At 35.5% G+C, this 14,344-nt stretch overlaps 1 protein-coding gene across 6 annotated transcripts in view; it reads left to right on the top strand.

Annotated features, from left to right (window-relative positions):
• LOC124298903 (caskin-1) overlaps positions 1–14,344 on the top strand; it is a 54,730-nt gene that overhangs the window by 26,182 nt on the left and 14,204 nt on the right. The window contains exon 1 of one of the 6 annotated variants that reach the window (XM_046751540.1): positions 12,146–12,633. The exons of the other annotated variants lie outside the window; for them this stretch is intronic. Within the exon in view, the coding sequence (XP_046607496.1) occupies positions 12,219–12,633 (415 nt within the window). The 5' untranslated portion in view covers positions 12,146–12,218. Of the gene's footprint in view, positions 1–12,145; positions 12,634–14,344 lie in introns of those variants that run through there. 6 annotated transcript variants of the gene reach the window in all.

Raw genomic sequence — 14,344 nt, 5'->3', positions numbered from 1 at the left:
GGCCCTAGCGGGCAAAATGGGCCCCCTCTGTAATCAAACGGGATTTAAAAACATTTCGATAACGCTTTAAATCTATTTTTTGTCTAAAGACAAAAAAAAAAAAACATTGCACCGTCGAAATTGGTCTAACGTTATTTTTCCGTTGAGCGGGCCCATTTTGCCCGCCTCACCCTTATATATATATGTATGTCATATAAGTTCTAACGCGTAGATGCATCGAGGATATAAATCAAGCGTGTGTCGGAGAGAAGGAGAAGAACTGTGATATCGTGCAGTGTACGCTTATTTTTATAAGCTGCCAGTCTATGCGTGTGTGTATGTATGTATGTACACGGAAGTGTGTTACCAACTATAAGCCTAGGCTGCGGAAAGACCAGTCGACTCGATTCTGGATATTGCTGCCACGGGAATATAACCCTTTATAGCTTATAACCACGACCCACGAGAGATTCGCCTTTATAAAATTCATTTCGGACCGACGACCAATACATACATACACACATACATACATACATATATATATATATATATATATATATATATAAATACAAATATATATACACACACACATACAGACATATGTATGTGTATGCACCTGTATCGTATACATAGGGTAGACAGTGAATTCAGCGAAACTTGGGGCCAGACATTATTAAGTGGCAAAAATTTGCGCAGAGTAATCTTCACGCGGTAGAAAAAAAATTGCCCAGAATTAATTTTATTCTGGGTTGGCATGTGATTTTTTTTACACTTTTCTTTTTTTTTTTATTATTTTATTTCGTTCTTCATTCCTCTTTGCAACGAATTTTGCCGGGTTTGTTATTCTAACGAATCTATTTCAAGAAATTTCTCCAAACGTACGACTGTAATGTCTAACGTTGAATTTCTTTTTCTTCTTCTTTTTTCATTATTACTTTATTTCGCGGTGAAATACCACGAACATCAAACTCGAAAGAATGCGATGAGAGGGAACATTTTTTTGAAAAAAAGATCGTTGTATTGTAACTGCCTAGTTTTAATAACCGAATGATGAAAAAAAAAAAAGAAGAAAAAATTTTGTAACAGAAAAATGTATCGTTACATCAATTCAAATTACACACGGTTCAACTTACGCAATTATAATATAAACGAGTTTCTTTTTTTTCGAAATCTATTATTTTTTTAACTAAAGTCGCGTGTTCTACTTTTTTCTTTTTCATTTCTATTCGACTAAATTTGTTCCTACAACCTTGCATCTGTCCGTAACATACCTATCTACTATATTCACATATTCAGACGATATTGACATTTTTATCATTCAGGCATTGTAACAAGCCCTAATGTGTACGTATGTACGGAATATCCCAAGGAATGTACGCGTAATTTCTCTTTAAAAGCTTATCCCCCATTTTATGCACACAGCATGTATGAATGTATAATAATACATATATATCATGTGTAGCGAAACAACCCACGCAATAGGATACGTGATTTATTTTTTCACGAGCCTTATTTTTTCTGGAAATACAAATTTAGAATACAAATAATGTATAATTTATTTCCGGAATATAACTCAACATTTTCAGATTGAATTTTCAATCACATCCATGATAACTAAGCTTGTGTATTTACTATACAATGTTAAAAGCTCGTATGCATGGATTAACATTAAGCTTCCGGTACTTTCCTGGTTGGTTCGTTGGTTCCTTCGTAACTTGTCGGCGAGACGAACGAAGAATGGGAAGGGTATGGAAGGGAAGGGCCTCTGGGGGTCGGAGATTGAGACAATGCGTATCGAGCGGACGTTGCGAGAAGCAGCACACCCGAGAGCATCCAAGAGTGTCGGAGAGGACCCCGTAACTACATATCCAACCACCCTCGACATGTGGGTACATACGTAACCCAACCATGCTCATATTTATGCCCATCCGTGCGGTTGTAGGTTAGACTTTCACGGAGGGGCTGAAAAGTCGGGACTTAAAACCGCTCTCTCGCATTTACGAGGAGCTTCGACGAAACCTTTTACAATCGTTACACCTTACACGCACACGCGTAACGGGGGATTCGGCGTGAAATTAACAACCCATGTACACCTCGTCATTTTTCATTTTAATCATTTTTTAGTACGATGTTCGCATCGACTGAAAAAGGTTACGAAATTTTTTCGTAAAAGATTTTTCTTAGCCACCGGTGAAATTTCCAAAAAAAAAAAAAATAATAATAAATAATCGAAGAGGCAATTACGAAAACGGCGCATTGTTTGAAATCTGAAAAAAATCACAAAGAATCTATGAATCGAAATGTGATTTTCGAGCACCGAATGGTAACGGGATTTCAATATTTACTATTTTCTTTTCGTAAGTTTTTTAGTTTTTCCACGTGGGAATTGGAGGGTGGTTTTTTTTTTTTTTTTCATCCTTATATTCCCTGATCTAAATCGATCACGGAATCATGAAAATAATGTGATTTTTTAATCTGTTTGGATCGAGGCATGTAAAAAAGTGAACAGGCAAAAATAATTCCGACGTGGAAAAATTAAAAACTTGCGAAAAGAAAAGAAATGGTAAATATTGAAGATTCCATTGTCGTGTGTTGCTCAAAAGGCATATTTTGAATCGTGAAATCAGTGTGACTTTTCTAAGATATTTAAAAATTTTGATTTCCAAATAGGTTTTGCGATCTCGTATAAATTTTACCAATGGCTGAAGAAAATCTGAAAAATATTCCCGAGATCATATATATGTATGGGGCATTCCACGTTAAATTATAAGCCCATGTACCTCACCCCCTTGGATTCCGATCATTTTTTACTATGATGTTTTTACCAGCCAAATATATATATATATATATTTTTTTTATCTATCGTCAGATCTTGAAGCTTAAGATGTTTAAATTTTTACCTCACTTCAAATTGCTATTATCAGACGATTTTTTTTTTTATCACAAGCTAGCAAGTCAAAGGTTGCGCTGGATAATTTATTTTTTTTATATGCCATTTGAAATTTGAAATTTGAAATTAGTATGTATACATGTGTAGATCATATTCTGTACGTATTTGAATTTTTATTGAAATTAACGGCGTCACGCTCCACACCGGGGTAAAAACGACCCCATTCGTATCCTCACCGTAAATTCCATTTAACAAACAACAAAAACAATCTGGTTCGATCCGAGGTAAATAATGAAATATCATACAAATCGTTAATTAATTCTTTTTCGAAAAATTCAACGTCTCTCACTCAAAGGAATAACTTCTTTTTTTTTTTTTTTCTATCGTGAATTATCTCCATATTTTTTATTTTTTTTCCCCTCAAATATCCGTGTCCTGAGAGTTACTCGGTAAATTTTTAGCTTCAAATATTTACCACGTTTTATCAATTCAGTTTTCTCGTCTCTGTTTGTTTATTTGTTTGTTTATTTCTTTGTCTGTTCGGCACAAATTTTGCAATAGATTTGTTTTTTTTTTTCATCCTTTGTTTGAAAAACGTGTAAAATTCATGTCTACCGAGAGAATATCCTCATCATATATATGTATATTGTATATATATATACAGTGTAGTTAACCTAACCGATGTTTAAGAGCGTCTTCTTACTGCTTGCATATATATACTATATATATATATATATATACAGGAAGAAAATTGCTATTCCAAGTTCGCGACGCGCGTTAAAACAAAACAAAAAAAAAAAAAAGTTTCGGAATTACGACGATGCAAAATCCCTGCAAGAGGACGAATACGTTCAACCCCCTCTAACCACCCTCTTCGTTCTTCTCTCACGTCCGTGTGCGACGACTGAATTGAAATTCATTGCCCGTATGCCGTACAACACAACGTGTTCGTTGCATAATGCGAAACGCGGCATGCTGCGGGTTCTCAAGAGCCTGCATTGGGCTGCACGGGCACTTACACAGAGTAAGGGTGTATAATAGTGTATATATGCATACATATATGCGTGTGTGTGTGTGTGTGTGGGCAAGCTGTTGTTCAAGTTGCGAAACTGGAACGACGGCGGCCAATTTTGTTGACCCTGTAAGTGATTTTTGTCGAATGAATTAGAAATTTTGGAAGGAGACGAAGAAAACGTGGTTTTGAAAAATTATCAACAATCTCATTTATTTGCGACAGTTCGGAAAGTTTGTAGATACTTGCACGAATTGAACGTTTTTTTTTTTTTTTACCGTGTAACAGAGATTATTTTGAGCAAACTCGAATAGCAGAAGGAAGCTGGAATATTCATATTTTGAGGAAATGTTCTTTCATTTCAATTTTCAAAATGACTTCAACTATGGGTTTTATCATTATTTTGTATTTTTTTTTCTTTTCTCAATCTGTTTCGAAAGTTTTTAAGCTTCGCATTTTGTTCGCGTATCGAATATATAAAAAAAAAATTGTCATTTTGAAGATTTTAATTGTAAAAACCTTGTTCTCAAATTTTTCCTATCTTATCTTAGCTGTCTGTGCGTTAGTCGAATTTGGCACAGAATCGTAATATAATTTACGTATTAGGTCTGCTGCTTTATAATTTATGTTTACTAATTTTTGGCGGAAATAACGTTGCTGAATATTTTTTAAATTGTAAATTTTTTTTTTCCTCGTCTTTCTCCTAGTTTCCGATTCATTCTTATGTACTTAGAAGTGACGTTACAGTTTCCTGGAGGTCTAGTTTCTATTCCTGGCGAGGTTCCTTGGTCCTTGAGATAATTCTCTTGCAGAATGTTTAGGCAATCTTCCAACCGTCCCAATTCCAGATTCAGAATCGATGGAATTTAAAATCGGCTTTGTGTATTCGCGTCTTTGTCTACAACATTCCCCTTCCTCTCTCTTTCTCTCTCTCTCTCTCTCTCTCTCTCTCTTTCTATTCTTTCTATCTTTCTCTTGCCCCTGTTTTTCATCCTCGTCGTTCAACGCAAACCGAGCCGGAGATCCTTTCGAGCGGGAAGATTGAATTGTCCCAGAGTTCGTAAAATGAATACAGATTGGCCGAATTTTTTTCACCTATTGATTTAGGCCATACGCCCACATCCTCGAGTATATATCTATGCGTGTAAGTCACCCAGGCGCGTGTCTTTTTTTTTTTATTTATTTATTTTTTCCTTATTCTACCCTCTATACTATTCTTACCACCTATTTTGTATACATTTTTTTTGTATATTTAGAGAACTTTGCGACATATTGAAATTATTAATTGAAAATTTTCTACCGCATTGGATCAAATTTGAAATTTTTTTCGCGCCATATTCTATCCGCCATCTTGAATTTTTGAAATCTGATTTCAAATACGTAATCTGTGTAACCCCGAAAACCATAGAATACTATCTCGTTACACAAGTTGACTCAGCACAATTATGTGTGACTCAAAGGGTTGAACGCCTGTGCCGATTTGTGCGACGATCTTGAATGTCTTTCTAGGTAGGAAAAGGATTCTATTCACTTGTCGTTTGATATCGGAACCTTGGAAATTTCGGACTACACGAATATTTTGTAGAATAGAATCTTTGGTTTTGACAGTTTATTTTCAAAGAAGAAAGAAAGAAAAAAAAGAGTGAGAGAGAGAGAGCCAAGTTTGAGGAAAAAAGACCGAATCTACCTGTTCCGAATATAAAATGACTTATTTAGTTGGGGCTTTTGATTTAAAGTGAAAAAAAAAAGGTTGTTTTAATTTTCTAACTTAGGTACCATCAGAATTCGTGCCGAGAATCCCAAACTGCCAGAAATTTTATTGAAAATACTTGAACATCAGTCTGTTACAAAAATATTCGCTTCGGAACAAGAGAAATTTTTGCTAAATGTCCCGTTTGTTTGAAAAAAAAAGAAAAAGAAAAAAATGCGTCTCGAACAATTTTTTTTTTCTAAGTTTTATATTGAAAATATAATTTATAATTTCCTACAACACGTTTGAAACTCTCACGATTCTGTATCGTTTTTATTCTTAATGTACATCTTTTTTTTTTTACATTTTCATTCTTCTATACTTCTACTATATATATATATATATATATATATATAAAAAAAACAAAAGGCACGTAAATACTAGTTTCCTTCTTTTAAAACGCACGCGTGCAGCGATATTAGCGTGAAACGGGCGCCGCACCCAAGTCGTCTATCGATTTATCGCCCTTTTTTTCCTCCCCCTCATCTCACCCGCGTCTTTATCTTAATCGCATCATTTTTCTTTCCCCCTTTATTCTTTGGCATTTTTTTTTTTTTTTTTTTTTATCTTTCCTCCCACTTGCCGTATCATTCCTTCCTTCTCCTCCTTATTTTTCTCCTCCAGCACTATTTTGCGCAGGAAGAAGAGAGAACCGATCCATCCCACTTTAGATTATTAATTACAGTGCACTCTCTTAATAAGGCCGCTTCCCCGCTTTTGTACACGGTTAAAAAAAAAAAAGAAAAAAAAAGTCAGGGAATTACGAAGATTCGTAGAAAAAAATTTACATTCTTTTTTTTTTACAAATCGTATTCAAACTTCGGTTATGCGTCGTAAATTCAGTTAAACCAACTTTTGGAAATGATATCGTTCAATTTCTAATTGTTTGTGCGAAACGAAGCAATGCTGCGTGATTTTAAGATCCAAATTTGTATATATTACAAGGTGCACAAGCTTCTGGAGCTTTCGGTGATAAAAGCTGCCCAACATTGTTTAAGTATCGTGGAAAAAAGTCGGGGAATTTTATTTGAACAAAATTGTCGTCCGACTTCTAAAAGATTGCCCTTCTCCTTTTTTTTTTGCACTGTTACGGTCCTATTGAGAGAGTTCACTGTATGGAAAAATGTGAGCTTCGTTAATTTCCTCTCCGAGCTGCGATGCATCTCGATACTGCAGAAGCAGCAGCAAGGAAGGAGTAATGGCGCGATAAGTAGAAACTGACGCGTATTTACGAGTCCCTAAGATTTCACGCCACCTTTGCCAGGGCTAAATTTATACGGTTACACGCTCAAATGATCGCAGATTCATCCTCCAAACTTTTCTTCCCTCTTTCCTCATTTACTTCGACTTCGATTTAACCGTCTCGCCAAGTATCCGAGAACGTATTTTACGGTGAAAATAAACTTCCGCAGTGATGAAACGAAAGCGAATTTGCTAATTTTACAGAATTTAAAAATATTTTGTTTCCCTGCTTTTTTTTTTTATTTATTCCTTATCCATGAATTTTATTTTAATTATTGTTTCTGAACTGCAAAGAATGCTCGGCGTTTAAGAAAAGAAGTTGGTACGTACACTGAGAAAAATTTCATTTGTCACAGTAATTAGAAAAATTGTGTAAGACAGGTATCGTTAAAAAGAACTGTTTGAATATTGTTGGGATTACGAAAAACGAGGTACGTCGATCCTTTTTTGGTTATTGCAACGCAAAATCAGTTCGTTCGGTTTACTCTACTTTTTTTTAATTAAACAAGGCTTTGACGTCAATTTATCGTTGCACGAGCATTAAATTTTCGCAACGGTTGCAAGAAAATCTAGTAACAGTGATCGTAATGAGAGAGAATAGTAACGGATACTAGACTTTCCGGCAACAGCTAAAAAACTAATTTTCATTTTCTACCTGGAACTATATTTTTCGATCTTGGTAGAAAATGAAAATCGTTAAGTCGACAATATTTTTCCCACGTGAATCTTTTTTTTGTATATATATATATGTATCGTATATATATACGTATGTATTGTACGTACGTATAGCTTTTACTCGCGGGTATAAAGTGGCGCGACGACGAGACCGAGGGAGGAGGAAAAAAGAACGAACGAAACGCGAAGAAACTTGAAGAGAGGAGAAACTTTTATGTGTTTTGCGAATTCGTTTTTTTCACCGTTCTTTTTTTTTTTTACCTCTTTTTTTTCTTTTTTTTTTCCCACTCTTGATGCGGAGAGATGCAAACAAAATTGGCCAGAAATTTTTCCAAGTACTTTAGTCTCGAATTTTTCTCATCTCAACGTTAACCTGATATAGTATATATATATATATATATATATGCAAATTTGGTTTATTCGCATATTTTCAAAAAAATTTCATACTTTCTCAAGAAAATAGTTGGGATTTTTTCTTTTTTCTTTCATGAGCACGGGCTTGTAGAAATATAATGAAAAATTAATGGATTCAAGCATTTGAACAAAATTTTACAGATGTTGATAATGGCATAAAATTAACATTACGTATTGAATATTGTTCCAAGGTCACGTATTGTAATAAAACTGTGCAATCAGCGTATTGTTACAAGAAAGAAACAGCGGAAGTTCGCCCGACGGAACGTTGAACTAATTAAATTTTTTTTACTTTTATACTTCTCCCCCCTGTTACAACGTTCTCCGAGTTTTTACGCCGTCTAACGCAGATCTTGCTTCGCGAACCTTGAATTTTACCACCGATTCACATTTTATACGTACCTGTATATATATATACATATGTATGTACAATCGTCATTCCGGTATTTCCGCTATGACGCGTGTTCTTACCTTCTCTTTATACGATGCGACTGTGTCCTTCTTCCCGGCAATTACTCATGTGAAATTTACAGAGAATTGTGTAAACGGTACTCTTATACATCTATGTTATTTCTTCAACATGTTTCTTTGTGGTTTTTTCCTATTACCGATAGTACGTCCAACAGGTTTTCAATACTCGAGAGTAATTACTGCGATATAATGTAAATTGTCATTGTTGGGAACAAATTGAATGAAAAAAATCGTGAAAATTGAAGAAGTAAAAAAGAGCCCTGTGCATAGCTCAATTTTAAAAGAACTTTCGTACTCCGTATTATATGATTATTTGTCAGACCAAATGCAGAGTCTGTTTTACTAAATTTTTCCATTTACTATACCAAATGAAATTTTTCTCAGTCTACGTATGTGTATAATATTATACTGTATGTAATGGCCGGATGTGGCTAAAATCAGTTTATTTCACCGTACCCGGTGTAAATTTCAGTTTCTCGACATACCAAATTCAGATTGCGGAACTCGCATGTCCAGAATAACAAGGTGTTTGTATATCTGTACATACATGTATTCATTGTTTGAGTAACGTTACGAGGTTTGAGATTTGAGCTCTCCGGGTTGCGTGCTCAGAGAATCTTCTCCCCCTGGACATTGAACCTTTTGCTGCCGATCAATGAATCAGACGACGTCGAAGAGGACGAGGAAGAGGAGGAGCAGGGGGAGGAGGAGGAGGAGGAGGAAGAGAGCTTAGTTTAGCACGTCTAGTATACAAGCATCAATTGCAACGTTTTGCTCTCTTTTATTAGACCGTGTATACTTGGATTATTATTATTATTGCATGCGTTTTATATTCGCGTGCTTTCGGTATATGCATATATATATGTATATATAACGATATATAATATTATAACGTGTATAAATCTTCGAATACGGTTGAATATATATAACTTCATTGCTTTCACTTTGCACACGGGCGTATTATGTTAATTTTTAAAGTCAGCGTAACGCCTACGTAGACGCGTCTACCGTTTTTTTTTTTTATTTCTTCTCTTTATTTCTTCTATTTTTTTAATCCATTCATAAATTCTTTACCGTATATATATATATATGTATAATATGAAGTGAAAAGTATTCCCCGACCGAGTTTTCCTAATTTTTTTACCCCCACCGCCGCCTGTGCTCAAGAAATTACCGTAAAAAGTTCTTTTTCGCTCCCTAATATACGACGCGAAGTGTTATGCGTATAATATTGGGAAAAATCTCTTTATTTATTGCGATTTACGGTCGTTGCACTTATCTCGCTAATTCTCGAGTATAAGGTGTATATATATAATTTGATTATTCAAATTTATTACATTCATCTTTTCTTCTATCCATGGACTAGCAGCTCGGAAAATTTCTCGGATGTTTTTTTTTTTTTTTTTTTGTTGTTACGTTTTTCACCCTGAAGAAGATGATACTGAACGCGAAAATGAAACACCGTTATTTATATAACGTATATACCGAGTTGTAGGTACGTGTAACGTAGGCATCGAGCTTTCGGCGGACTTTGCAAATTTTAGGGAAAATTAATTAGGCATGCAACTCGAATTTGAATACCAATTTGAATTCAAATGATATGGTTTAAATGCTTAATGAAGAATACGTCGCATGAAAATTTTCATATATACGTGTACAGTGTATTTTCTTATACGTACAGGTATACGTTATGCCTGAAGCGTAATAATTGTAAATTATAATATACACGATAATAAGGGGCGGGATTGAAATTCCGAATTTGAGAAGTTCCGTAAACTTGTAATTGTAAATTTTTTGGTCGCAAAACTTGAAGCAAAGAAATCTAACTTTGACGAAACATCAAAGTTTCGAATTGTCCGAAACCCGACGCTCTTAGTTTCGAAAGGATAAAATTCCGAAAAGGCGTAACTCCTACGAGCCAAAGTTCCGAAAATGCGAAAATGAGAAAACTTGAAAATCCGAAAGCCCGAATGATCAAAGATTTACGGTTCCCTGAATTTCTGGCTTGGTGAAATTTCACCACTCTGATCTTTCTTTGCTTTGGATTTTCGATATTTCTACGATCGGAATCCTGGTCATTCTGATTTTCGGTTTTTCTAATTTTTTACACCCATTAGTTGAGTAAACCACGCTGTGTGAGTATATTTTATTTTCTGAAATTTTACTCTATCGATACTCTACATTTTAGCAATTTTCTTCTATCCTAACTCAAATCTTCTTAATCTGGCATTTCGGGACCGTTCGAAACTTTGTTGTTTCTCCAAAGTTTGATTTCTTTACTTCAAGTTTCGCGGATCAAGTTATTCGAAATTAGCCGATTTCGGAACTCTTCGAATTCCGAATTTTAAACCCGCCCCGATAATAAACTTGCGTTCGAAAATGAATACGTACGTTAATAAAAAAATAAATTGTAAAATTAATGTAATAGATAGTTTAAAGTTTTCATTCCACAATACATAATAATAATAATAATGATAATAAATAAAATTAAAATACTAGACGCACGTGTCTACGAGTTATTAATACAAGTGTTGCAACAGAAATCCTTGAACATTTGAGGTATACATGTTATTTTAATGAATATAAATTAAGTCCTACAGAATCCTGCATAATTTTTCATCTTCATTTATCACCACTGTACCACACACACACACACATACAGCGTGTAAACTGTAAATTTTTCTTTGTCCATGAACAGAGTCAAGTATCCCGCGACCTTCCTTAATGTAACGAAACATCTCATATTATACGCGTTGCATAATTGACTCGACGACATAAACGACATATGTATATGTATATATTTATATACATATATATATATATATATATATATACACACACACACACACGCACACAAATATGTCTGGATGAAATTGGCGGCTCCTCGAGTTTCTCGTCTCGAATTCAGCACATATAATAAACATGATAAATTGGACCAATCGTCTTTACGTCAACGACAACGATATTCTCCTCTCCTCTCTCCCCCATCCCCCTCTCTCTCCCTCTCTCACTCTCTCACAATCGGCACTTTTAATTCATCCGGGGCATAAACGCCGCGTCTCGCGCGTTCCTTAGTTCGTTTCCCTCCCGGCATCGGTTTCCTACGCACCCGGGTGACTTCCTACGCAACAAAACTAACCCGTCCACCTACTGACGGCCTCGTCTACGTCGCCGTGTTCTGCCCACCTGGACCCGGACCCACGCATATTTCGACGACGACCGATAGATAGCCTCTCAGACCTTACCTCCTTACCTTACCTTCCCTTCCCTCGTCGTTGCGGCGCCGTTTTCTCAAGCTTTCCGACAGTTCCTTAAGCCCGGGTCCATCGGCCGGACGGCGATTCGATCGCGTTCAAGAAATCACTTTTTTCTATCTCTTCTTCACACCACAGTGCGCCGTGCCATTCCCATTTTTTCTATTCTCCTACGCCAGACAAACAAAAAAAAAAAAATAAGAAAATATCTCAAATTATAGAAACTCGGATGAAATAATCCTGCAATTTTTTTACGATTATATTTGTTTCTTCTTTTTTTTTTTTTCTTTTTTCTCTTTCAAACTTAAAAGTAATATCCTGAAAGTGTAGTAATATCACATTTCGTATTGTGCATCTGAAAGAATATCGGAATAAAAAATAAAAACAAAAAAAATTGCGAGCCATTCGAGCTTTCGCTTAAGAATTACGAGATTCTTGGGCGTAGATTTTTTCCTCTCAAAAATTTTGATTAATTATCACGCGGAGGGAATAATTTTAGACCGAGATTACGGCTCCGACTCTCCTCAAAATATGGCTATCACGGCAGTCTCCGGCTGTTTGGGACCGCCGCCTTTACCGCCTGGAAAACGGTTCCTTCAACGATCGAGCAGAAAGCTTTCGTCCACTTATCAGAGCTTCCGGGATCCCGGGATCGAGGTCTGGAATCAACCCGTTAGTCATAATCAGGAAATTGGGACCGTAGTTAATTACCCCGCTGTGTTTGATGTTGGAAACAATAAATATTATCATCGTAAAATTCGTCGAGGATGCGGTGGCTGCGGTGTTTCGGCCGCTGTTTCGAATCTCGTCAGAAGCAAGTCCGAGGGAAATTTATTAATCGCACCAAAGAAAACCGATGATTTGTTCAACAATTACAGCGTCGTAAGCGGTCCTTTGGATAAATGCATAAGGGCCATTTACGGCAGCTGGCGTAATCTTATGCAACGTAAGTTTTTAATCTTCCTTTTTTTCTTTCGCCTTATTATTACTGATTTGTTATTTTGACAATCTCGAAAACTGGAATCGGCTCGTCGTTAATCAAATTTATGTCAATAGCAAAATATCGAATTATTCTCCGTACATTCGAAACGATTTTAACGATTGAACTAATCATCTGTCTTGAACTGATATAATTGATTAATCAATTAGGTTAATTTGCATGAAATTGATTTTAATTTATTCAATTCCGGTCACACGTCGAGTGGTTTTGAATTAATTTAAATCTAGGAAAATTCAATCAAGCATGTTACATTTCATCGTTGTATCATTCTTCAGAAAATTAATCAACAATTGAAATCACGGTTTGTAAAACTATGCGATGCTTGTAATTATTATTTTGATATGCAGTTATTTTCGTCAAATATTTTGAACAATGTAACCATTCTATATATAATAGAAATAATTTCGGGGGGAACGAAGGTTGACTGAAGAAATAAACAAGTCAATTCTTCCTATCTTTTTTCCGCGATCCTTCACAATTCTTTGGCAGAATATTATTATACAATAGGCGAGGCGAAGTGAAGTGAAGTGAAGTGAAGTGAGCGAGTTCAGGTATTATTATAGTGCGAATGAACAGGTTGTTGCGATACGAGTTTTCTTATAGAGCGATCCGCAGGCATGACATGCCGCTACGCTGATCGCAATCTGAATTACTGACGTGCCAGATAAGAAAGCATTCGAGAGGATTGTTTTTTTTTTTTTTCTATTTTTTTCCTACGACCAACGTTGTTAACACCCGGCAATAAATCTATAAGCGATATCTTTATATCCAGTTCGCCTGGCTGTCCTGTCTTCAAACGCAGCTTGAATTAGATTCGGATAGGTGAAATCTAGGGGAAAGACGATCGATTTATGATTATATACGGGGTTTGTTTCCTCACCTATATACCGTATTTATTGTATTGTTATGTACGTACAGCACCGCTCGATTAGATTATACGTAACAAAGTGACGATTTCGCACTGTGGAATTCAGGAATCGCGTGCCGCAATCTCGACTATTAAACGAGACGTCGTTTCTTTCATATTCTCGTCATTTTCTTAATGTAGGTATTTCGAAAAGTATAGATATTTATTTACGCATATCAGTGTTGTGCAGTTGATCGATTAATTGAGTTTTTCGATTGATCAGTTTTTCAATTAATCGATTAATCTACTGTTTCGATTAATAATACCGGATTGACTTGCAGAATTATTATAAGGCAAATTCGATTAATTGATCAATCGGAAAGAACGATTAATCGAAACCGTAAACTAATCGATTTATTGAAAAAATGATTAATCAAAATCAGTTTGTTTAATTGATCGAAAATCCGTGGATATTGAATAATAATAAAAAAAAAAAAAAAAATGTCACATCTCCGTTCCTGTAAGGCAAACTTTGGATCTGTAAAACCTGAAAAGAGTTTATCATATCGAAACCACGAGACCAAATTAGTTGAAACGTGAATGCCAAATTTGTTCAGGATGAATTTAATTTATTGCCAATTTCTATACCACGGTAATAAATAATTCCGACGAGTCTTTGGTCCGCAATGAGGGGGAGAAACGAACTTTTAACGTATCTTCTACCGAATGGAGCATCTCTCTTCAAATCTCTCAAAGTTACGCCGCCGAGAGCTCGACTATGTCCATTCCTCGAATCAGTTTCAATAGTTG

This window comes from Neodiprion virginianus, chromosome 2, assembly GCF_021901495.1.
Source record: "Neodiprion virginianus isolate iyNeoVirg1 chromosome 2, iyNeoVirg1.1, whole genome shotgun sequence".
NCBI classification, from domain to species: Eukaryota; Metazoa; Arthropoda; class Insecta; order Hymenoptera; family Diprionidae; genus Neodiprion; species Neodiprion virginianus.
This window is presented reverse-complemented; position numbering and strand designations above follow the sequence as displayed.